Here is a 25,182-nt window from a genome sequence, read left to right as displayed (position 1 = left end):
TCTTCAAAAATTATAAAATAATGAACAATTTATTAATTTTCTGCTATTAAGAAAAACTGATCTTCTTTTACATTGGGAATTACAAAGTAAGATTTTATTTATTTTTTAAAAATTTTAGTGAAGTGTAGTGATTTACAATGTTGTGTTAATTTCTGCTGTACAGCAAAGTTATTCAGTTATACATATTTCTTTTTCATCATGATTTATCACAGGATATTGAATCTAGTTCCCTGTGCTGTATAGCAGGACCTTGTTTATCCATCCAAATATAACAGTTTGTATCTGCTAATCCCAAACTCCCAATCTTTCCCTCCCCCAATCCCAAAGTAACATTTTAGTATCCTGAAGTATTAATTTCAAAGAATACAGTATAATAGTTGTACTGCAATTATGGCTAATTATAATATTTACTTTGTGAATAGCAGAGGCAGATTTATTTGTTAGAATATATTTCACTTGTACCTCATTAGTCTAGTTAAAACCAGTTGAGAGGTTTTAAAATGTTCTAATTCTTATTGATATTTATTTTTGGGGGAGGTAGATCCTTAGATTTTGCATTTTGAAGAGATATTTGACAGGTTGGCAAACTTGTCCTTTGTGTTATTGGGAAATGAGGCTTGATCATCTCATCTCTTGGAGATTCAGAGGATTTTGCTCTATTCTTGAACGATTGCACTTTGACCTTTTATCTACTGAAAATTTTACTTTTCTTAGCAGAAGTCAGAATAGTTGAACTATTTAGATTTGGATGGTAAACTCGTATTAGAAGGCGTATATATTTAATAAACAGATGGAGTAGAAGATGACAGATTAGCTGTTCCAAACATTCATAACTTTGTTTAAAGCTCTTTTATTTCCAGCAGAGTACCATACCTCCTACTTCACTGGAACTTTAATCCAATTTATTTGGAATTGCCTTAGATAACCATACTTATATATTATAAAAATACCTACTCATGTGTAATGAGTATTTTATTATTTAATATTTATTTCTTTAGGGGAGATGACTGACAGACATTTGTTCTTCCTTGAATATGTTCAATCTTTTAAAAAATGACTATTCAAATATGTTGAAAAAATATGAATTTTAAAAATACATGAAGCACTATTACAGCTGAAAGGAAAATAGAGAAATCAACAATTAAAGTTAGAGATGAGGAATCCTCTTTTAGTAAATGATGCAACTAGGAGATAGGAAATCAGTCAGGATATAGAAGATATCAACTACAACATCATTTTGACTCACCTGATATTTATAGAATACTATATCCACATACTGTACATACAGCATTGACCAAGACTGACCATATGCTGGGTGATAAAGCAAGTCTCAAAAACAGAGTATGTTTTATAACCACAGTGCAGTTAAGTTAGAATTCAGTAATAAACATCTCTCTGTAAAACCTGTACAGTGTTTGGAAATTAAACAATGGGTAAAGCAGAGATCAAGAGAAAATAGAGCAGATTTTGAATTGAAAGACTGAAAAAACACAGCATATGAAAAATGGAATGTAACTAAAGCAGAGACAGGGGATGTTTATAGTGCTAAATGCTCATGTTTGGAAGAAGGAAGGTCTAAAACCTTTCACCTTAAGCATCTAAAAAAGAGGAGCAAGTTTACCTAAAATAAGTAAAAGGAAGAAAATAATAAATGGAAATTAATGAAAGGAAATGGACAAACAACAGAGAAAATCAGTTACGTCAAAAACTAGTTCTTTGAAAACGTCATTAGTAGGACTGATTGAAAACCACACAAATCACCAATATTAAGAGTGGGCATTACTACAGATCTTATGGTCATTAAAGATAGTAAGCAATATCAGGATCACCTTTATCTTTGAAAGCTTACATGAAATGGACAAATGGAAAATAACTTAGTGAAAAGTTATTGGTAAGTAAAGACCAGTCAGTAGAATAATATTGCCATGGAGTAGTTCATAATTGTAAATAGATATTTCACGATTATTTCTATAAAGAAAGAGTACAAAACAGACATACAAGAACTTAGGGAAGACAGGTTGAGATAATATGAGAGACATGACCTATGGGAAGAACCAGAAGGACATAGCTCCACAAATTCATCGTAGAACTGACAAAGAAATTAGAAGGTGGAGAAGGAAGACTAGACAGAAAACTGAATAAAATGAGAGCTTGAGCAAAATGGGAAGAAAATTAGAACATTTGCATATTTCCCAAATAAGAGAAGCAAAGTAATGCAATGGAGGAAATGCCAAACATCAGAATGTTTAATCCCAAGATATATTATTGTAGAGTTCCTATATTTCAGGAACTCAGGCTCACTTCATATCCTCCTCAACTGAAGCACATACCTAAAAGACCCCTGAGAAAGTGTAAAGCAACCCAGTTACACTAGAAATGGAGAACTATATTTCAGGGGTCAGTAAAGGTGTCTCCCCCCGCCCCATTTTAAATTGATTAATTTGGCTGTGTCGGGTCTTAGTTGTGGCACGTGGACTCTTCGTTGCAGCATGCAGGCTTCTCTCTAGTTGTGGCACGTCGACTCAGTAGTTGCGGCATGTGGGCTCTCTAGTTGTGACGCGTGGGCTTAGTTGCCTCACGGCATGTGGGATCTTAGTTCCCCGACCAGGGATCGTACCCATGTCCCCTGCGTTGGAAGGCGGATTCTTAACCACTGAACCAGCAGGGACGTCCCTACATTTATATTTAAATTTATGATCCCCTTTGTGTTATTTTTTGTATAATGTATCAGGTTTAGGTCATGGTTTTTCCCTGTTCTTTGCTACTTCATCATTTTTTCAAGATATTAGCCTTAATCCGTTGAATTACTTTTGTACTTTCCTCAACACGTAAAGGTGTTTTTTTTTTTTTCCGGTACGCGGACCTCTCACTGTTGTGGCCTCTCCCGTTGCGGAGCACAGGCTCCGGACGCGCAGGCTCAGCGGCTATGGCTCACGGGCCCAGCCGCTTTGCGGCATGTGGGATCTTCCTGGACCGGGGCATGAACCCGTGTCCCCTGCATCGGCAGGCGGACTCTCAACCACTGCGCCGCCAGGGAAGCCCCAAAGGTGTTTTGTTTTGTTTTGTTTTTGCCATGTATGAAGTGCTCAGCGGACTATGTGGTCTCTGTGGTTGAGTTGGCAACTACTCAACTCAACCATAGAAAATAAATAAGTGGGTGTGGCTATATTCCAGTGAAACTGGCAGTTGGTGTTGGATTTGGGACATAGTTTGCTGATCTCTACCATACCCTAAAGTTTTTGAAAATTTTTTTTTAATAAGTTTATTTATTTTATTTTTGGCTGCGTTGGGTCTTCGTTGCTGCACCGTGGGCTTTTCTCTGGTTGCGGTGAGTGGGGGCTACTCTTTGTAGTGGTGGGCAGGCTTCTCATTGTGGTGGCTTCTCTTGTTGGGAGCATAGGCTCTAGGTGTGCGGGCTTCAGTAGTTGTGGCTGGCAGGCTCTAGAGTGCAGGCTCAGTAGTTGTGGTGCACGGGCTTAGTTGCTCCGTGGCATGTGGGATCTTCCTGGATCAGGGCTCAAACCCGTGTCCCCTGCATTGGCAGGTGGATTCTTAACCACTGCCCCACCAGGGAAGTCCCTTAAAATTTTAAGTATTGTATTTAGGAATAGTTTTTAGTGGACAAAGATTATTTAGGCATAAATGAAAAACAGTATCATAAATGTATAAACTGTGTAATGTTTATATTGTTTATATATGGATATATGAACTAACCTGCAGACTTTTTTTGTTCCCTGTAACATCTCTTCCATAATTTGAATTTCCATTGCATTTGTTTTTCGCTGTGGTGTTTTTTTTTTTTTTTTTTTTTTGCTGTACACGGGCCTCTCACTGTTGTGGCCTCTCCCGTTGTGGAGCACAGGCTCTGGACGCGCAGGCTCAGCGGCCATGGCTTACGGGTCTAGCCGCTCCACGGCATGTGGGATCTTCCCGGACCGGGGCACGAACCCGTGTGCCCTGCATCGGCAGGCAGACTCTGAACCACTGCGCCACTAGGGAAGCCCTTCACTGTGGTGTATTAAACATACTTGTATTATAAATTTATTCTCTATCCTTAAAAAAAAAAAACTAATATTTTTTGATATCTCCATGAAGGTAGACTATTTCTAAGTCATCTTCATATTTAATTGCAAATAATAGAATCTTACATTAAAAAAATACAGTGTATTACCTCTTTGCTTCTTATGTAGTATATGACCCTATTGAAGAACACCTGATTCCAACCTCAATTTTACATTACCTCCTGTTTTCATGTGGAGACTTTACTTCTTCTTGCCTGGTTACCTCCCCATGTAAAAGCATTGTTAGTACCACTCTCTCAACTTGTAGTGGTGTTGGAGGGTTTAAATACCCAGTGTTTATTCTGAACTTTGCAAAAGAAAAATGTTATTATTAACTAGGCTAATCACAAATTTAGTTTTTAATATGGTTAAGTTTCCATTTTCTTGGCTTTTTCTTTTTAATTACTTAATAAAAAAACGCCACCAACTGGCTTTTGTTCTTTAGCAGCTGGATAAGAATACAAATAATGTAATACTATCAAAAAGTTTCCTCTTATATTTAAAGGATTAGCTTCAGTAACACATGTTGAAGGTTGTGCAGCTTTTTCCCATTTAAAAATAAGTGTTTCCATGCTTCTTGCAATTTGTGGTAGATTTAAGATGTCTTTGCTATTTTGTGTTTCACTTATACATGCATATTCTTGGAAAATGTCACTTTCTCAAATACTTTGTTCCGCTTTTCCTAATTTTGGTTCAATCTGTTAAATATCATGAATAAAAATAATAAAAGTCTTTGTAAAGGAAAATGTTATTAATGTTCAGAATTTTCAAGTCATAAAAGCCATATCTCACATTGCTTTAACGTGATGCTTATTGTATTGCATTACAAAAAACTTTTTTTTTTCAATTTATTTATTTATTTATGACTGTGTTGGGTCTTCGTTGCTGCGTGCAGTCTTTCTAGTTGTGGTGATCGGGGGCTACTCTTTGCTGTGGTGCACGGGCTTCTCACTGTGGTGGCTTCTCATGTTGCGGAGCACGGACTCTAGGCTTGTGGGCTTCAGTAGTTGTGGTGCACAGGCTCAGTAGTTGTGGTGCATGGGCTTAGTTGCTCCATGGCATATGGGATCTTCCGGACCAGGGATCAAACCTGTGTCCCCTGCATTGGCAGGTGGATTCTTAACCACTGTGCCACCAGGAAAGTCCCCCCCAAAACTATTTTGAAAACATTGTCCAGGGTAAGAAATGGCTATGATTCTAAAAAAATATATGACTATTAAGAAAAAAATTAGTATAAAAATTAAAAGTAGACTCTGTGACTCTGTGATAGAAAGTTATAAGTTTAGGGGATTAATATATATTATTTGTGATTCTTGTTTTCTATCAGGCATAAAAGATAGTTTGCATCTATCTAATACAACATTTTCAATCAGTGTTTAAATTTCAAAGATAAAGTGTAAGGTCACCATTATCATTCTTCCATTATTCTAAGTCTTCACAAAAAGCCCAAGATACCTAGGTCATTCCTCATTTTCTACATGCTAATAACCTAGCATTTGACATTAGAAAAGGGATTATTGAATGTTCTATGGAAATATGTACTTCAATAGGAATACTTAACTGCACATACCTAAAGATCTTATTTAATTTCTATTCTCTGACCATTTCATGCTCCTTGCTCCATTTAGTGGTTCATTTGATTAGGTCTCACTGTATTGCTGACTTTTCCCTTAAATAGTAATTGTTGGATCTGAAACACACTGTCAGAATATTTCCCAATGTTTACAACATGTATAGTATTATCTGTATATAAAACTAACTGAAGTCATGGATTGAGAGTTCTGACAGTCACTCAACCAAATTATGTGGTTATGTATTGTTGGTCAAATCTTTTCACTGTGTAACCCCGATTAAGAAAAAATTACTGGTATAACTAATGAAAATTAAAATAACTTTTTGATTAAAAGTACTTAATGCTTAGCATTTTAAAAGTTTTATTATTTGGAGACTCTCTGTTGTCCTAATAAAAGTATGTTGGCTTAATAAAAGGTTATCAACAATTTTAGTGTGTTACAGAAGAACCTGAGAAATGGAAGCCCACTCAGATTTGTTTCAGAATAGTTTATAATAGTAAAAATTTATTTAAAAGTGTATTAGTTTAACATAATTGTCTATATAGTACTTAAAGGAAAGATATTAATTTGATAGATTGAAAGAGTAAACAGTAAATCATGACTCTAGCATACACTGCTGAAATTTAATATTCAAATAAGTAAGTGAAAAGGCAACTGAATGTTATTGAAGGTAGTAGTAGATCTTTTTACTGTCTCTGTAGATTTGCTTTTCCAGAACGTCATATCGTTGGAACTTATTTCTTTTTAAGGCAAAATAATATTACATTGTATGTGTATACGACAGTTTGTTTATGCATTCATCATTTAAAAGGACATATGGGGCTTCCCTGGTGGCGCAGTGGTTGGGGGTCCGCCTGCCGATGCGGGGGACGCGGGTTCGTACCCTGGTCCGGGAGGGTCCTGCGTGCCGCGGAGCGGCTGGGCCCGTGGGCCATGGCTGCTGGGCCTGTGTGTCCGGAGCCTGTGCTCCGCGGCGGGAGGGGCCGCAGTGGTGAGGGTCCCGCGTGCCGCAAAAAAAAAAAAAAAAAGGACATAGGGTTGTTTCCACTTTGTGGTTATTATGAATAATGCTGATATGAATATTCATGTATATGTTTTTCTGTCGACATATGCTTTCATTTCTTTTTTTTTTTGGCGGTACATGGGCCTCTCACCGTTGTAGCCTCTCCCGTTGCGGAGCACAGGCTCAGCGGCCACGGCTCACGGGCCTAACCGCTCGGCGGCATGTGGGATCTTCCCGACCGGGGCACGAACCCGTGTCCCCTGCATCGGCAGACGGACTCTCAACCACTGTGCCACCAGGGAAGCCCCATGCTTTCATTTCTTGGTATACATCTAGGAGTGGAATTGCTGGATCATATGGTAATTCTATCTTTAGCTTTTTGAGGAACTGCCAGACTGTTTTTCACAGTAGCTGCACCATTTTACATTCCCACCAGTAATGGATCAGGGTTTTACTTTTTCTGTATCCTTGCAAATACATGCTCCTTTTCAATTGTTTTGTTATAACAAACCTAGTGGGTGTGAAGTAGTATCTCACTGTGGTTTTGATTTGCATTTCACCACTGATCAATGATTTTGATAATCTTTTCATATACTTGTTGGCCATCTGTATATCTTCTTTGGAGAAATGTCTATTCACATCCTGTGCTCATTTTGTAATTGGGTTGTTTATCTTCTAGATGTTGAATAGTAAGAGTTCTCAATATACTTTGGATACTAGACCCTTATCTGATATATGATTTACAAATATTTTCTGTTGTCTTTTAACTTTTTAAAATAATGCCCTTTGATACACAGCAGTTTTAAATATTGATGTAATATAATTTTTTTTCTTCTGTTGCTTGTGCTTTTGGTGTCACATCTGAAAATATTGTCAAATCCAAGATCATGAAGATTTACCCCTATATGTTCGTCTTGTATAGTTTTAGCTCTTATATTTAGGTCTTTAATACATTTTGAGTTAATTTTTATATATGATTTAAGATAGTAGTCCAACTTTTTTGCATGTGGATTTCAGTTTTCCCAGTGCCATTTGTTGAAGATATTTGGTACCTTTTTCAAAAATTAATTGATCATAGATGTATGGGTTTATTTCTGGACTCTGAATTTTATTCCATTGGTTTATATGTCTGATGTCAGTAACACAGTATTTTGATTAATGTAGCTTTGTTGTAATTTTTGAAATCAGGTAACGTGAGTCCTCCAATTCTTTTTTATTTGGGACCTCTTACAACTTCATTTGTTTTTAGGTTGGCTTTTCACTTCTGCAAAAGCCATTGGAATGTTGATAGAGATTGCATTGCTATTGTAACTAGAACTGCTTTCTTAACTTTTTATTTTGGATTGATAATTGCTGGTTTATGTATGTTGATCTTGTACCCTGAAATTTTCCTGAATTTATCAGTTCTAGTACTATTTTATGAATTCTTTGGAATTTTCTATATATAGCATCATGTTGTCTGTGAATAGAGATAGTTTTATTTCTTTTCCAATTTAGAAGTTTTCAGGTTCTTGCCTAATTGCTTTGGTTAGATCTTTCAACACAGTGTTGACTGTAGGCATCCTTGTCTTGTTTCAGATATTAGCGGAAAAACATTCAGTCTTTTGTCACTTAGTATAGTGTTTTGCAAATGCCCTTTATCATATTTGGAAGTTCCCTTCTGTTCCTAGTTTCCTGTATTTTTTTTGTTGTTGCTGTGGTTTTTTTTTTTTTTTAATTATGAAAGGGTGTTGAATTTTGGCAGATGCTTTTTCTGTATTGGTTGAGATGATCATGTTGTTTTTTCCCCCTTTCATTCTGTTAATGTGATGTTGACTGTTAAGAGTTTATTATTTAATTCCACATATTTGTGACATGGTGATTATTTGATATGCTATGTTTAATATCACATATTCATGAATTTACAGTTTTCCTCCTGCTTTTGATTTGTAATGTCATTCCAGCTTGGTTAGAGAGATTGTCTTCATTGTTTTTAAATTTAGTGAGACTTGTTTTGTGGCTAACGTAGAAGAAGAATGTGTATTCTGCCATTACTGGGTAGAGTCTTCTATAGGTTTGTTGAGTTTAGTTGATTTATATTGTTAATCTTAAGCTGTGTTCATTTTTTTTCTTTCATTTTTTTCATTCTGCTACTTTGATGTGTAATTTCACTCATCTTATTTTCAAGTTTGTGAATTCTTTCTTTGGTCTATTCTGATATTCAGATAGGCTTTTGAAACCTTTAGTGCCTTTTTTATTTTAGTTATTGTACTGTTCTGTTTTATTAATTCTATGTGGTTCCTTTTTCATAACGAACCAGTATCTTTATTGATATTTTCAATTTGTGAATTCATCTTTCTCCCTTATTTCTTTGTCTATAATTTCTTTTAGCTTTTTGAGCATATATAAGACAAGTTGATTTAAATTCTTTATATAGGTTCTTCAGTGTCAGTTTCTCTCAGTTTATTTTTGTTCTTTGTATGGGCTATACCTTCCTGTTTCTTTGTGTGCCTTGCGATTTTTTGTTGAATGGTGGACTTTTTTTTTTTTTTTTTTTTTTTTTTGCGGTACGCGGGCCTCTCACTGTTGTGGCCTCTCCTGTTGCGGAGCACAGGCTCCGGACGCGCAGGCTCAGCGGACATGGCTCACGGGCCCAGCCGCTCCACGGCATATGGGATCTTCCCAGACCGGGGCACGAACCCGTGTCCCCTACATCGGCAGGCGGACCCCCAACCACTGCGCCACCAGGGAAGCCCTGGTGGACATTTTGAATATCATAATGTGGCAACTCTGAACGTCATATTGTCCTCCCCTCCCCAGGGTTTGCTCTTTTGCTTGTTGAGGTCTGCAGCCACACACTGTTTATTGACTTTTTCAAACTCTTTTTGTAAAGACTGTGTTTGGGACACTCCTTTGAGTGTGTAGTGATACCATCTACAGCTCTGCTGTAGCCTTTACCTCTGGCTTGTGCAGTCAAAAGCTCAGCCAGAGATGCAAGACTAATGTCTTCACAGTTCTTTGTTGAGCCGGCATTGGCTCTGGGCATGTGTGCTGTATTCTAGATTCCCTGGTATATCATTCAGTGTACACACACGCATATACAGAAACACACATGTGATTTTCATTTCAAGGAATTGGCTTATGTGACTGGGCTGGCAGGTAAGAAGTAGAGTAGGCTAGCAGGCTGGAAACTGTCAGGTAGAGACTGATACTGCAGTCTTGACGTAGAATTTCTTCAGGATTATGAATTTTTATAAATTGAATCTCTATATTCAGTTTTATAATCTGCTATCTTTCATTTCATCTCTTATTTCTTCTTCATTCTGGAAATTTTTCGAGGTTTGTCCTATACAGTTTCAATTTTCTGAATAAAACTTGGACTTCATTAAAATTACATACTCCCACTCTTCAAAAACACAGACTGGGATGGGAGAAAACACTTGCAAAACACATATCTGATAAAGGACTGTTATCCAAAATACACAAAGCTCTTAAAAATCAAAAATAAGAAAATGAACAACCTGATTAAAAATTGGGCAAAAGACCTCACCTCAAAGACAATATACAGATGTCAAGTAAACATATGAAAAGGTGCTCCATATCATATGTCATCAGGGAAACAACAAGGACATACTACTACACACCTGGCCAAAATTCAGTTCACTGAATATATCAAATGCTGGTAAAGTGGAGCAACAGGAGCTCTCATTAATTTCTGGTAGGAATGCAAAATGGTAAAACCACTTTGGAAGACAGTTTGGCAGTTTTGTTCAAAACTAAACATACTTTTACCATAGTCAAACAATTGTCCTGCATAGTATTTACCCGAAGGAGTTACGTCTGCCCAAAAAACTGCACACAGGTGTTTATATCAGCTTTATCCATAATTGCCAGAATTTGGAAGTAACCAAGATGTCCTTCAGTAGGTGAATGGATAAATAAAATGTGGTACATCCAGATAATGGAATGCTATTCTGGACTAAAAGCTATCAAGCCATGAAAAGAAAGGGGGGAAACTTTAAAAGTGTATTACTGGGCTTCCCTGGTGGCGCAGTGGTTGGGAGTCCACCCGCTGGTGGAGGGGACGCGGGTTCGTGCCCCGGTCTGGGAGGATCCCACATGCCGCGGAGCGGCTGGGCCCGTGAGCCGTGGCCGCTGAGCCTGCGCGTCCGGAGCCTGTGCTCCGCAACGGGAGAGGCCACAACAGTGAGAGGCCCGCGTACCGCAAAAAAAAAAACACAAAAAAACCAAAAAAACCCGTGTATTACTAAGTGAAAGAAGCCAATCTGAAAAGTATACATACTGTATGATTCCAACCAAACAACATTCTGGAAAAGGCAATACAGTAAGACAGTAAGAAGATCAGAGTTCGCCAGGAGGGATGCACAGGCAGAGAACAAAGGATTTTTAGGGCAGTGAGACTATTCTGTATGCTACTGTAATGTTGGATATATGTCGTTATAAATTTGTCCAAAACCGATACGATGTACAACACCAAGAGTGAACCATAATGAAAACTATGGAGTTTGGGTGATTATATTGTGTCATTATAGGTTGTAGCAAATGTTCCACTTTGGTAGGGGACGTTGATAATGGGGTAGACTATGCATGAATGGGGGCAGAGGCTATATGGAAAATCTTTGTACCTTCCTCTCAATTTTGTTGTGAACCAAAAACTGCTCTAAAAAATAAAGCATATTAAAACTTTTTAAAAAATGTGATGGGAAGGATTACAGAGAAAGTAAGAAATAATGAAATAGGCAATGTACCTAGATGAAAACATTTAGTGTTTTCTTCTTGGGTTTATCTTCTATGCTATAGTTTCAGGATTTGCTTTTAGGAAATCCAGTTTAACTATTTTGTTTTATATTTAATTTAACCTTTTCACTTTCAGTAATGGAAGTTTTAAAAAATTTTACTCTTTAAATAATTGTAGTCAACTCTCTTCACGGAAATGAACTGTAAATTCCATACCTTTGGCTCTGGGAGGACTAGTCCTTTGCTAATAAAAGCTTTATAACTTCCTTTATGTGTATAGGTTATGTATACAGCAGGTAACAGATTGCTGCAATGCAAAAATTTTCAATATATGTCCTGGTTCCTCACTATAAAACAAGTTACATAGGTAAAGGGAAGGTCAGTTAAGGAGAATTTGCATTCATTTCTATTATATATTTATCGTTAAAAGTACTAAATAACTTTATATTACCCCTGTCGATATTTATGTGTTGGAAAGGCAGTGGTGCCTGGGCACAGTTTAGAGTCCTTTAACCAACGATTTAATAATACAAATTACGTCATTTCTGCTTTTCTTTCCAACTCTGGTTTTGCTTGCAATAGATTCAGTTACATTCTAAATTAGATTCTCTGCATTTCTATGCGAACTTTTTTTCCTTAAAGTATTAATTAGGTTTTATCTTAAAGTGAAGTCACAATTTTAGGTTTAAATGTCAGGAGCAAACCTGTAAAAATGTTAACCCATTTGAGCTCTAGAAATCTAATGAAGACTTCTGTATACAGCTTTTGACACTGCTTGGTGTATACTAGAGTACAAAGTAAAAGCTCGTTTCTATATTTTAGAATAACACACGTCCTTTCTGTTATGGGGCATGCATTCTGCTGATGTTATAGAAAGCTTTCTCATCAGCCTACCCATGAGGAAAATTAAGATTGTCTTGCTGTGTCTCAGGGAAATAGTCAAGGCTTTTAAAAAGAGAGAAAATAGAGAACAAAAGGATATGTCAGGCGTGTACACAACTGTGTTATTGGCAGATAGCATGACTCCTTTATGAATGTGTGACTTCCTGAAAATTCTGATTTTAAAAGAATTATCTTTTTCTATTAGGCATTGAATAAGAGGTTTTTTCCATATATAAATAGAATTTTTAGATCTACCAAATCTTGTTCATTCAACTCTAAACTGAGCCTTCACAGCATTTGTTTTGTCTACTTCTATTGAAGGCTCTCTGCAGGAAGAATCTCAGTTGTGACATTGTATGGATGCCAGTGAAATGATCAGAATTCAAGTTTCTAGTGTACCGTGGCTATAATGAGCTGCTAATTGAAGGTGACAAGCTGTTTTTTCCTTCCCAGTTGGTCTGGCAAAATGTTAGATTTCGTTCATTATTAACTCATTGCTTCTCAGCAGAGGACTGGATTAATTAGTTGGGAACATTAAGAAAAGAATTTTTGCCTTGTGTCAATTTTAGAGGTTGAAGTTCAAGTTTTACTAGATTCTCTCCCATCTCCACTTTTACCAATTGTATGCACTTGTGTAAGTCCCTAGCACAATCAAGACACAGCAACATTTCTGTCGCCCTAAAAGTGGCACCCATCATGCCACTTTGTACTCTGTAGCTTCTCTCCTTTTCTGGTCCCTGGCAACCACTGATCTGCTTCCTATTTATTTTTTTTGGCTGCATTGGGTCTTCATTGCTGCGCGCGGGCTTTCTTCTCTAGTTGCGGCGAGCGAGGGCTATATTCTTCTTTGCGGTGCACGGGCTTCTCATTGTGGTGGCTTCTCTTGTGGCGGAGCTCAGGCTCTAGGTGCGCAGGCTTCAGTAGTTGTGGCTTGCAGGCTCTAGAGCGCAGGCTCAGTAGCTGTGGTGCACGGGCTTAGTTGCTCTGTGGCACGTGGGATCTTCCTGGTCCAGGGCTCAAACCCGTGTCCCTTGCATCGGCAGGTGGATTCTTAACCACTGCGCCACCAGGGCAGTCCCAACTTGTTAATGTTTTTGTTGAGGATTTTTTATGTATATTCATGAGACATATAAATATATCGGTAGTTTCTTGTGAGGTATTTATTTTTGGGATCATGTGTTACTGGCCTCATAAAATAAGTTGGTGACTCCTATCTTATAAAAGAGTTTGTGTAGAATATCTAAACTTTTTTGTTTAAATGATTAGTAGAATTTACAAATGAAGCCATTTTTAAGGATTTCTTTGTAAGAAGTTTTAAATTATGAGTTTGGTTTCTTTTATAGATACTGGAATATTCAAATTATCTATTTCAAAGAATTGGGTTTACTTTTTTCTTTGCTTACTCAAGTTTTGTTTCATTGATTTGTTGTATTTTATTCATTCCCTCATTCCACTTTCATTTGATTTAACTTGCTCTTTTCCTACTTTCTTAAGGTGAAAACATTGATGATCTCTTCATCTGTTCTAGTATGAAGGAACACGTCTTTATAATTTAAATCTTATCATTTAGAATGCGTATTTATGTACATTTTAGAAAGAGGTCTCGTTTCTGATAGATTCTTGATTAGGGTTGAACTGTATCAATCTACATATTAACCCTTATATTAATGGTTTGTCTTTTATTATGGGTTTGTCTGTGTATATATTGCAATTTGTGTTACTAGGTTTTATACTTATACAATGAAATTCTCACAAATAACTGCAGCTTTATTTCTTTCTTGTAGTAATTTCTTATGCACATACCTTCTATACTGTGTTGAGTAGAGTGGCCATATTCTTCAAGTGTTCTTCTCTAATCCCTGATTTTAGGGTGAAAACTTTCAGTATTTCATCATTATGCAATTGCTAATTCTGTTGATTAAAGTCCAAATCAATTGCTTGTATTATGTTAGTAAGAAAATTTATTGCCCCTCCCACCTGTTAAAACATAATGGCTTTTGTCTTTATTTATTTGTTTATTTATGTATGTATGTATTTATTTATTTTTTAGCACAAGTCCACCTTACTGTTGTGTGGATTTATATTCACTTCGTACTGGGGAGATGGTCAAGTCCATTCAGTTTAAAACACCTATCTATGATCTCCATTGCAACAAAAGGTAAGCAATTTTTCAGGTGTTTCTTGTGCAAGATAACATACCTCCTGTGCACGTAGTGCATTTCCATTATCATTGACTTTGATATAATAATAATAAAAAAGTCACAAATATGTCTTCGGAATTCTGCCAAATATAAGTAGCTCTTAAGATTTCTTAATGTTTTCAAACTTTTTGTCTTGACCCATTAGTGAAATAATGAAATGGAAAAGAATAAAAGTGCCTGAGCAAACATATGAAGGTTAAATATTGCTTTGAGGAACCTTTTTATATGTATAACATAACATTTTATATATAACTTTTTGTTTAATATATGTACTTCTATATGTTTACTGGTTTATGATGGGAAATGTAATTTTCCTGTTAGCATTCATCAAAACAAAGCTTATTTCTGAAATGTAAAAAAGGCTTTTAAATATTCTTATTTTTTTGCACTTCACAATGGAGCTAAAAGAGGGACCAGCTAGATTTTTCCTAGCCCCATGATGCTAAATGTCTTATCAAGGTCATGGCTGCAAATTATGAATCTCATTAAAGAGCAAACACATGGAACATGGAAAACAAAAAATAAGTTTTATAATAAAAGACTCTCAGGTTAGATTTTAAAGAGATATTTCAAAAGTGACTCAGAAAGTTTGAATGTAAAAGGAAGGGTAAACACATACCTGACAAATACAAACTAAAAGACCAAGACTTTGATATTAATGATAAAAATATTTGAATTCAGTACAAAAATATGAAATAAGACAAAGAAAAGTTCAGTGATAGTGTGTAATTCATAATGAAGATCTAGTTATTATGTATATTTAAACTTAAAATAACATCAAACAAAATTATATATGACATAGGAGGTATACTCATGTTATTTCTGGGATAATGTAATTATTCAGTGATATATTAAATTATTAAAAGTTAACATTTTGGGGCTTCCCTGGTGGCACAGTGGTTAAGAATCCGCCTGCCAGTGCAGCAGACATGGGTTTGAGCCCTGGTCCGGGAAGATCCACATGCCGCGGAGCAACTAAGCCCGTGTGCCACTACTGAGCCTGTGCTCTAGAGCCCACGAGCCACAACTACTTAAGCCCGTGTGCCTAGAGCCCTTGCTCTGCAAGAATAGAAGCCACCGCAGTGAGAAGCCCGAGCACCGCAATGAAGAGTAGCCCCGGCTCGCCGCAACTAGAGAAAGCCATGTGTAGCAACGAAGACCCAATGTAGCCAAAAATAAATAAATAAATAAATAAAATAAATTTAAAAAATCAACATTTTTAAATGGGTGGATCTAGTAGTTAAAGATTTAACAACAGTTGTAAGGAGCAATACTCTAAAATGCAGTTTATAAAATAACTTCATTTCAGATACATTTTAATTCTGAAAATTTATAACTTTTCCCTAATTATTTATAAATCTTGAACTTTGGGAGAAATACAGATTCTGATTAATTTTAATATTTCAATAATCAGAAATGTCTCATTTACACTGAATAATAGTTATCTGAGCTTCCTTTCTCCCTCCCTCCCTCCCTCCCTCCCTTTCTCCCTCCCTCCTGCTCTCATTTTGGCTCTTGTGTTGGGAAATTCAGCAATCATTTTAAGTGCCAGGTTGTATAAATCCATTTTATGTTTAATTCCATGACTTTGAGCCAGCACTGGAAAAACACTTTTAGTAAATAGCCAGCAGTTTATTGATCTCATACATTCTTAATGAAGATCGGTTCATTTGATTTATAATGAATGAAAATGAAATTTTATTTTGAGGTGTAGTTCTCCTGTGACTTTTCTTCCTTTCATCTTGTCTATCTTGATCATATTAAGGATTTTGTGACTGTATTTTGACATTTAATAAGCAGATGTTTCTAGCCTATATGCTTTAAGAAGCGTTTGATTTTTAAAAATTCCTTTGGTATATACTTACTTAAATCTAGATGATTTAACTTATTTATAGTTCAGTTTATAGAATTTCACATTAACATTTTCTTTTGTGGTTTATTCCCTCTAATTTTAGGATCCTTGTCGTAGTATTGCAGGAGAAAATTGCTGCCTTTGATAGCTGTACTTTCACAAAAAAATTTTTTGTCACAAGTACGTATCAACTTGATTTATTTCCTATCATATGCATTGAGTTTATACTACTTACTTGATAGAATCAGCAGACTAATTGGAATCATAACATCAGTATTTCATGCTTATTCAGTTACTGTATTTTTATGTTTCTGTGATGTCTTATTTAGTAATATAATTTTATGGTATATGTGTTCAACCCACAGTGCATTTTCTTCATATTACTGAGGAAGCCTTGTTGTATACCTCAGCTTTTCCTTATATATTTTCCTTGAGTCGTTGTGATTAATTTAGATTTGTGTAGCTACGTTGTTAAATTACTTAATTAACATAACATACTTGTGGACATAACTGGATTATCATTCATGAGGGAAATGTGTCAGTCTTTCACTCCTTCTTTCCCCCACCTGTCACAACTCTGCCTGGATTTGCAGAAATAAGCCTAGATTCTGGATCCAAACACACACACACACACATACACACACACACACAGACACAGTCATACAGAGAGAGTGATTGTTTGATCAGTTGATCTATTTTTTAAAAAATTGGCCCGTGCAGTTGTGGGAGCTGGCAAGTCCAAGATTTGCAAGGCAGTCCAGCAAGCTGGAAATTCCAACAGGGGCCTTGTCTGGAGTTAGATTTTTTTTTTTTTTTTTTTTTTTTTTACTACAGCCTAGTAAAACAATAGTTTTCACTCTTTCGTATTTTAACTCTTAACACTCACCATCAAAGCTATAGCTGTTTTTTCAGAGAATCTGTTATGTGTATGCTGCAGAAATAGTTCTGTTGGAACAGAGCTCATTTTTGTTATGTGTAGGGAATCCCAATCATACTGTTGCATCTCCTGAAATATCAGAACTATTTACACACTTACTCATCAGATGTTAATCCATGTATTAAGTTCTGAGTAGGAGACATTATTCCTTTCTGGTTAGAGCTCATGTTCTTGTTAATATCTTGCAATCTATATGTTATTGCATACATTATATAATATATACTATACTATATATAACACATGAATAATTCATTGTAATATATAGTTTATCATTTTGTAGCCTATGAAGAAGAATACAACTTACCTCCTTGATCTTGTAATCTTTTCTCTCAGAGATCTACAGAGATAATAATGGAGATCATGTTCATTGACATATTTTTGTTTTATCACAAGTTTACACCATTTACAAATTTACATTAGTATCTCTAGCACCTAGGACATTGGCTGGCACAATGTAGGCTCTCATTAACTATTTCTTGAATGACTGAGTACATTAACCCACTTATCAGTCAGTTATTTCATACTGATCAGAAATTTACTGATGTTTTAATAATGATTAAATATAGATTACCAGGAAGGATCTTTTATTGTTTTATCTATAAATTAAAAGTTTTGGGGGAGCATACATTTGTTAATAACATCTTCATTCAAAAATGTAGTATATATATAATATAGTAAGCTTTGAAAATTACATGGCCTGTTTTAGCATATTAATTCTTACAGATCTTATGCGTTAATATATTACCTTATAATTATGTCACTCACTATTAAAATTGAAACAAGTAGAGAAATAGAGGAATCATGTATGAGTCTTTCCATTTCTTCCAGGTGTGTGAGCTACAGAGGAGTGAATTAGAACAGAGTATGAATATTTCAGCCAGATTTAGATGCCAGTTTTTCCTGAGTATTTGTCTTTACATCTTATCAGTAGTCTTCTGTTGTTTATCGTTAATCAAAGATATGTGTGTGTTGGCTTCTGCAAAGTTAGACATCTCTGTTGCAGGTCCATTTTAATTTTATACTCACAGATAGCTCTTGCTGCCTCAGCTGAGTGTTAAATTGGGGAGAACTCTCAAATCATTATTTGTTAAGATAGTTTATTTAAATGACAATATATGTTTTGAAATTTAAACCTTATTTAAACACTGGGCTCTACTGCGCTGTGCATGTTGAAAGTAATATTACACTTGCTAATAGATTTCAGTTTTCTTCTCTGTAATAAATGGTAGGGTATAAAGTCAGTTGTCAGTTACTAAAGAGAAGTTAATATATGTAAGTAAGTTACTAATGGAGAGTTAATAATATTATTATTATTCTTTATCCACTAAAAAAAAACTAGCATAAATAATAATGCTAGTTTTTTTTAGTGGATAAATAAACCTTATAGATTTTTCATTGATTAATACCCACTATAGAATTTTAAAAGAAAAAATTAAACTTTATTATAAAGAAAGAATTAAAATAATTAGATTTGTGTATTTCATAGTTAGAGTCAAAGGACATAGGCTTTGTAATAATTTTGATACATTGGAATCAGAATAGGCTTTTCACAATACTCTGTTTTGTTGGAGAAAATGGGCAATGTATTATTTATATTATAATAGTAAATATTATATTTATATTATAATAGTAATTTTTAAGCTTAGATGATCTAATTAAATTTTACATAAAATCATGTAGATATAACCTGTATCTTTAATTGTTTATATCTATGTATGAGTGAAATTTGTCTCAACCAGCATGTCTGTTATTTAACTAATGGGTGATAGAAATGTATTTGTTTCAAATAAGGACCTACAAATAAGAAGATTTAAACAAAACCCTATGCACTGTAGGCTATAATTACAATTTATTTTTTAAGAGAGTTTTGTTTTTGCACATTGATGATTTTGCAGCTTTTCTGGGAGAGTATTTTGCAGTCTGAGATTTTGCGATAGAAGAATTTGTTTTTGGAATGTCCTGACTTGGGTTAACTTACAGAAAGTACCTAAAGGCCTTGAGTCAATTGGCAGGATCAATATAGAAACTGGCACATTACAGAAATTTCATATTTTCATGGGATTTTACTGTACTTTCTCAATTAAACCATTTATAGTGGAAATAAGAGTGAAAATACCTTTAAGCAGAAGATGAGAGACTATAGTATGTATTCTTCTTACTTTTCAGTCTTACTTGAAATCATGAAGTTCTTGTAGAAAGGTGAATTTTTAGTCACGTTAAAATGGTGAAATGAACGTTTGATTTTCAGTCATTTTGCTTATTTGATAAACATTAGTCATTTAGTGATATGGCAAAAATATTGCATTTTATTAAATTACTAAAGCCATAGATATACCATTTCATTTCCTATGAGTGTTATTTTTTTGATGCCTTTTTTCTTTTTTTAAAAAAAATTATTTATTTATTGGCTGTGTTGGGTCTTTGTTTCTGCGCACGGGCTTTCTCTGTTTGCGGCAGGCGGGGTCTACCCTTGTTGTGGAGCATAGGTTCTAGGCGCGCGGGCTTCAGTAGTTGTGGCACGTGGGCTCAGTAGTTTTGGCTTGCGGGCTTAGTTGCTCCACGGCATGTGGGATCTTCCTGGACCAGGGCTCGAACCCGTGTCTCCCGCATTGACAGGCGGATTCTTAACCACTGTGCCACCAGGACAGTCCCTAAATGTTATTTTTTAAAAAAAATTTATTTGGGGAAATATATACAATTATTTAAAGACGGTAGTATAATGAACCACCATGTATTTATCATCTAGTTTCAATAAGTACCAACTCGTGGACAATCTTTTTCATTTATACCCTTCCCAAATTATTTTGAAGCATATCCCTGACATATAATTTAATCTATTATCTATATTTAAATGATAAGAACTTACAAAATCATTACTTCTGTATTACCAATTGATCAAATAATTTATCGTCTAAACTCTGAGGTCTTTTGATTGGAACAAAGGCCTTACTTGATGTAACTGTGGTCAACAAGTGTAAACTTGTACATTCCTTCCAACTGAACTCTCAAGGTTTTTGGCATACAAAACCTTCTTTATCAAAATCCAGTGTCCTTGCTAAACCTTTATCTCTACAACCCATTTTCATGCTGCTTATGCTACATTTTCTTTGAGCCACTCATAAATCTCAGTTCTTTGCAAGTGCTCTGTTTTCCTGCCTGAAATGGCCTTTTCACTAGCAGTCTCTCTTTCCACAGTGACTTAATCCTACATGTCTTTCTAGCCCCAGTGTAGATGTTAGTTCTTATATGATGTATTTCCTGATCCCCTTAGTTTAAGGAAGCCTCTCCTTCTTCTAAATCCCCAAAGATAGCAATTCCCAAAATCTATCCACAGAACAGTAGACCTTCAACATGCTGTGTAAATCAGGATGCCCTGGTCAAATAAACTTAGGAAATGCTGCCTTCTATTGGAGGATGCCAGTGGTGATTAGCATTTTAATCTGTTTAAATTTATTTACTATATTTCAGTATTTCCTAGATTTATTAGATTACAGTACCGAATACCCTTTGGGAATGCTTTTATAGTGTAATTTTTCCCTCTGTTAAGACACTTAATTTCTATGTTATTGTATGTGTCTTCTGTCTACTTGTTCTGTCTTTGCCGCTATATAGTAATTTCCTTGAGAGCGAAGTTATTCCTCTTGACTTGGATTAAGGAAGTAGGTCCGTCATGCAAGGTATAATATATCCATTTGTTCTAGCTAACTTAAAAATATTTCTGATGCTTATTTTTGGTTCTTACAATAATAAAACTCAATTTGCTAAAGATGAAAACATTTATCACAACTATTTCTACTTTCAAAGCATCAGTGGTTCTTTTCCAAGATGTTTAGCTAGCCAAAAGCGTTGAGAATGTAGTACAACTGTATCAAAAGTTATCAGATAAGGAAGAAAGTTATTCATATAGGATCAGTAGTCATCTCTAGAGAAAGTGATATAGGTTTAAACTGGGAATTATAAATTTGGTGGGTATTTAAAGAAATGAATATATGAATGCATATATGAACAAAGTTTCTTTTTCATGTTGGAGTTAAGTACACAGCTTTTCTGAAGTGTGCGTTTATTTGAAAATTATACCTTTGTAGTGATTAGCTCTTGAATCTCTCTCCAGTATCTGGAGTATTGTTTCCCCTTTCAGGAGCAGGAGCTTCTGTTTTTTAAGCCTTTAGAAAGCACAAAATATCAATTGAGTTTGATAAAAATGAGTGTTCTTTTTTTTTTTACACGTTAATATTGTTTTAGGATCTTTGCCATATAGTCCCAAATGCTTCCCTCTGTATTGCTGGACTACTGAACAGTTGAAACAAATATTATTAAAATATTAGTCTCATATTGTGTGAATTGTTCATGATAGGAAGAAGAGATCTGGAAGGATCACTAGTGTGTCTAGTGTTGCAGTCAGGTGCTTTATAAGTGGCATGCAGCAAGTCCTGGTCAAGTGGAGTGGAGCCCACAGTAGTGAATTTTCAGTAATTTCTGATTCATTAGGATTATCACTTATTCTGTGACTGTACTGCTTGTAAAATGGGTCTCGTGGCTTGAGGATGCCATGAAGTCTGTTTAGTATGGATTCCTTTAAGTCTGAAATGTATGTTAAATGTTGAAAAATGAGGTAGTATAGAAGTACAACTGTCATTTCTTGGTGATAAATGATGGAAATAAGTGTAATAAACTATGTGTTAAAATCCAGTGATATCTTTTGAAGATAGATGTCTAGTATCGTTGTCAGAACACACCTGCGTAACCTGGAAGGGGGTATGAGAAGGGGCTTTTGGGATTCTATAATGTCCTGTTTTTTGTTTTGGATGCTGCTTTTATGCACGCATATGTTTACTTTGTTGACTTGGGTACTTCTTTATCTATATTATATTTAAATACATAGTTTACATTAAAAAAAGAGTCCAGAAAGCATCAAGAACAACAAAAGTTGTGATTTCTCTCCTCACACTCTGAATGCCGTTCATTGTAGCATTTCACAGCAGATCTCCCCAAACCCTTCATCTATAATACTCTGGCCAATAGTAGTTATATATCTCATTTCATACTTCCATTTTCTCACCATTCTTAGTTACATATTATTTTACTTTACTTGAAAACCCTATAAACCAGATTTATTCAAGGGTTGTTAGGTTCGTGATATTGATGATATTTAACGCATGCTTGTATGAAGAAATTTAGCTTCTTTTCTTTGAAATACAACTTCACCTTAAGGGATTTTTATCAACATTTTGAACAAAATCGAGCAAGACTTAATATTTAAAATCAAGGAACACATGGAGCCATTTCCTAACTTGAAATAAGCTTATTTTCCCCTAATTTTTGCAACCCCCACCCCCATCCCCATTCCTTTAAACAGACTGAAACTTTTGGCAGGTGGAAAGAAGCATGGTATAAGTTATGTGTGTTTCTCTGAATTTGGGTTATTCCATGCTTGTAAGCCAGTTTTGCTTGGGACAGTGAGAAGTACAGGATATAGGGATTGGAGGACAGGGGAGCTTATAGGCGTACTGAGAATAGCATTCGTGGTAGCCCATTTAGTTTTTTTCCCCCATTGATTGGTTTCTAGTTATTAAAGAATTAGTACTAAAGCCCATGTAGAATGACAGATTCTTAATGAGGATATTGTTTTGTTCATGCAAGCATTTAATTTCTAAAAGAGTTTGAAAAGCTCTTGTGTAATACAATCATGATTGCCTAAGTTGTGTATGAATACAATGATGAGACTGTAAAATAAGTAGAGACAGCTGTGTCCATCAGAGAAAGCACCATGGGAATTTGTGCCAAAGGGTGGAAGGGCAGGTAAAGAGAGCTGATAGAGAACTGGAAAGGGAACACAGCCAATATGATGAGAAAGGAGACACCTTCGTATTTGGCTGTACAGAAAAGGTGGCCTTGAGCAGCTGTCTGATGTGGAAATCCAAAACCCACATATGATTAAGAAAACAAAAGACCAAGACTGATAGATGTCATTAGCAGTCATTTCCAGTGTGCTTAAGTTTAAATGCAGATATGAAGTCTCCAGAGAGACCAAAGGATTGTATAGGAAGTAACTCTTTCCACTGGCTTCTGTTTTTACTTTGAGGAGGAAAATTTATTCCTTACAATCCTAATGTTATTTCTTAGGGTTAGAATGTGTATTTTTCATTTATGTTAATGGTGAATTACAAATAAGGAATGTATTTTAAGGATCTTTAAAATGTAAAATTAGTTTTAATTTTGGGAAGAGGAACCTTTCTTTTTATGTTTCTAAGCAAGCTTGTAACATTGATAAGAAGAGATTGGCAGGTTAATGTGGCATCTAAGACCAGTTCAAGTTAAAAACCTGTTCTTTTGGTTTCCCATCTGTATACAACAGACTAGGCTGCCATGGTGTTTTCAGAGCCCAGGCAGGTGTTCAGTATAAAGTGGACTCTAAATAACATGTATGCCATGAACTAACGTGATTTTCATATTTTCTGCACATAATTCCCACCCATTGAACCCGTTGAGCCTTTGAATGGCATTACTCTGTTTCATATACATAAAAAATAAAGCAAAAATAAAATCAAGTTTTAAATTCAAAGCTCATGGAACCTTAAGAGGGTCATTAATCAGGAGTAAGATGGTCAAATAAATCTCTGAAATGATATTTAATATTTTATGTGCTTATTCTTTCTGGAGAGGGTTTCATAGTCCTTTTTGAACTTCATTCAGTGTGTGGTCTTTTGTGACTTGTGTCTTTCACTGAACATAGTAGAAGATTATATTTTTTAGAGCAGTTTTAGGTTCACAGCAAAATTAATCAGAAGACACAGAAATTTCCCATATAACCCCAGCCCCACACATACATAGTCTCCCTCTCCCCCATTATCAGCATCCCTCACCAGAGTAGTACATTTGTTACACTTGATGAACCTACACTGACACATAATTATCACTCAGAGTCCATTGTTTGTCTTAGGATTCCCTCTTGGTGGTGTACATCAGTGGGCTTGGGTAAATGTATAATGACATATATCCATCATTGTAATATCATACAGAGTATTTTCACTGCCCTAAAAATCCTCTGTGCTTTGCCTGTTCATCTCTGCCCTCCCGTTCCCCCCAGCAACCATGGCATTTCCTAGAATGTCATATAGTTGGAATCATAGTATGTAGCCTTTTCTGATTGGCTTCTTTCAATGAATAATATCATGTTTCCTCCATGTTGTTACCCAACTTCAAGATTTACTATAAAGCTACAGTAATCAAGACAGTGTGACATTGGCAAAAGAATAGACAAGCAGAATAGAGAGCCCAGAAATAAATCTTTGATGAAGAAGCAGAGGTAGCACGATGGAGCAGAGATAGTCTCTTTAACAAATGGTACTGAACAACTGGACATTCACGGGCATAAAACTGAATTTAGACGCAGACTATACATCCTTCACAAAAATTAACTCAAAAAATATCACAGGCCTAAATGTAATACATAAAGTATAAGATTTATAGAAGATAACATAGGTGTAAACCTAGATGACCTTGGGTATGGTGATGACTTTTTAGATACAACACCAAAGGCACAAAAGAAATAACTGATAAAGTGGGCTTCACTAAAATTAAAAACTTATGCTCTGCAAAAGACAATGTCAAGAAAATGAGAAGAAAGGCCACAGACTGAGAGAAAATATTTGTAATAGACAAATTAATATTTGCCAACGAAGCAACTGACAAGGGATTAATCTCCAAAATATACAAACAGCTCATGCAGCTCAATATCAAAAACAAACCAATCAAAAAATGGGTGGAAGATCTAAATAGACATTTCTCCAAAGAAGACGTACAGAATGCCAAAAAGCACATGAAAAGATGCTCAACATTGCTAATTATTAGAGAAATGCAAATCAAAACTACAGTGAGGTGTCACCTCACACCAGTCACGATGGCCATCATCAAAAAAATCTACAAACAATAAAT

General features: G+C 35.4%; 1 protein-coding gene across 10 annotated transcripts in view; it reads left to right on the top strand.

Moving 5' to 3' along the window:
* The window catches only part of BCAS3 (BCAS3 microtubule associated cell migration factor), a 574,202-nt gene that overhangs the window by 112,269 nt on the left and 436,751 nt on the right, over window positions 1-25,182 (top strand). For 9 of the 10 annotated variants that reach the window (XR_003428780.1, XM_027087291.1, XM_027087292.1 and 6 more), the window contains exons 8-9: window positions 14,308-14,415; window positions 16,414-16,490. Coding sequence is in view for 9 of the 10 variants with exons in the window: in XM_027087291.1 (XP_026943092.1) it covers window positions 14,308-14,415; window positions 16,414-16,490 (185 nt within the window). In the remaining variant the exon portion in view is untranslated. Of the gene's footprint in view, window positions 1-12,659; window positions 12,685-14,307; window positions 14,416-16,413; window positions 16,491-25,182 lie in introns of those variants that run through there. The other variant, XM_027087300.1, reaches the window with a different exon arrangement.

Source organism: Aethalodelphis obliquidens, unplaced genomic scaffold (genome assembly GCF_003676395.1).
Source record: "Aethalodelphis obliquidens isolate GAN/ISIS:26980383/991018 unplaced genomic scaffold, ASM367639v1 scaffold58, whole genome shotgun sequence".
Taxonomy (NCBI): domain Eukaryota; kingdom Metazoa; phylum Chordata; class Mammalia; order Artiodactyla; family Delphinidae; genus Aethalodelphis; species Aethalodelphis obliquidens.
Note: the sequence above shows the minus strand (reverse complement) of the source record. Positions and strands in the feature narration are given on the sequence as shown.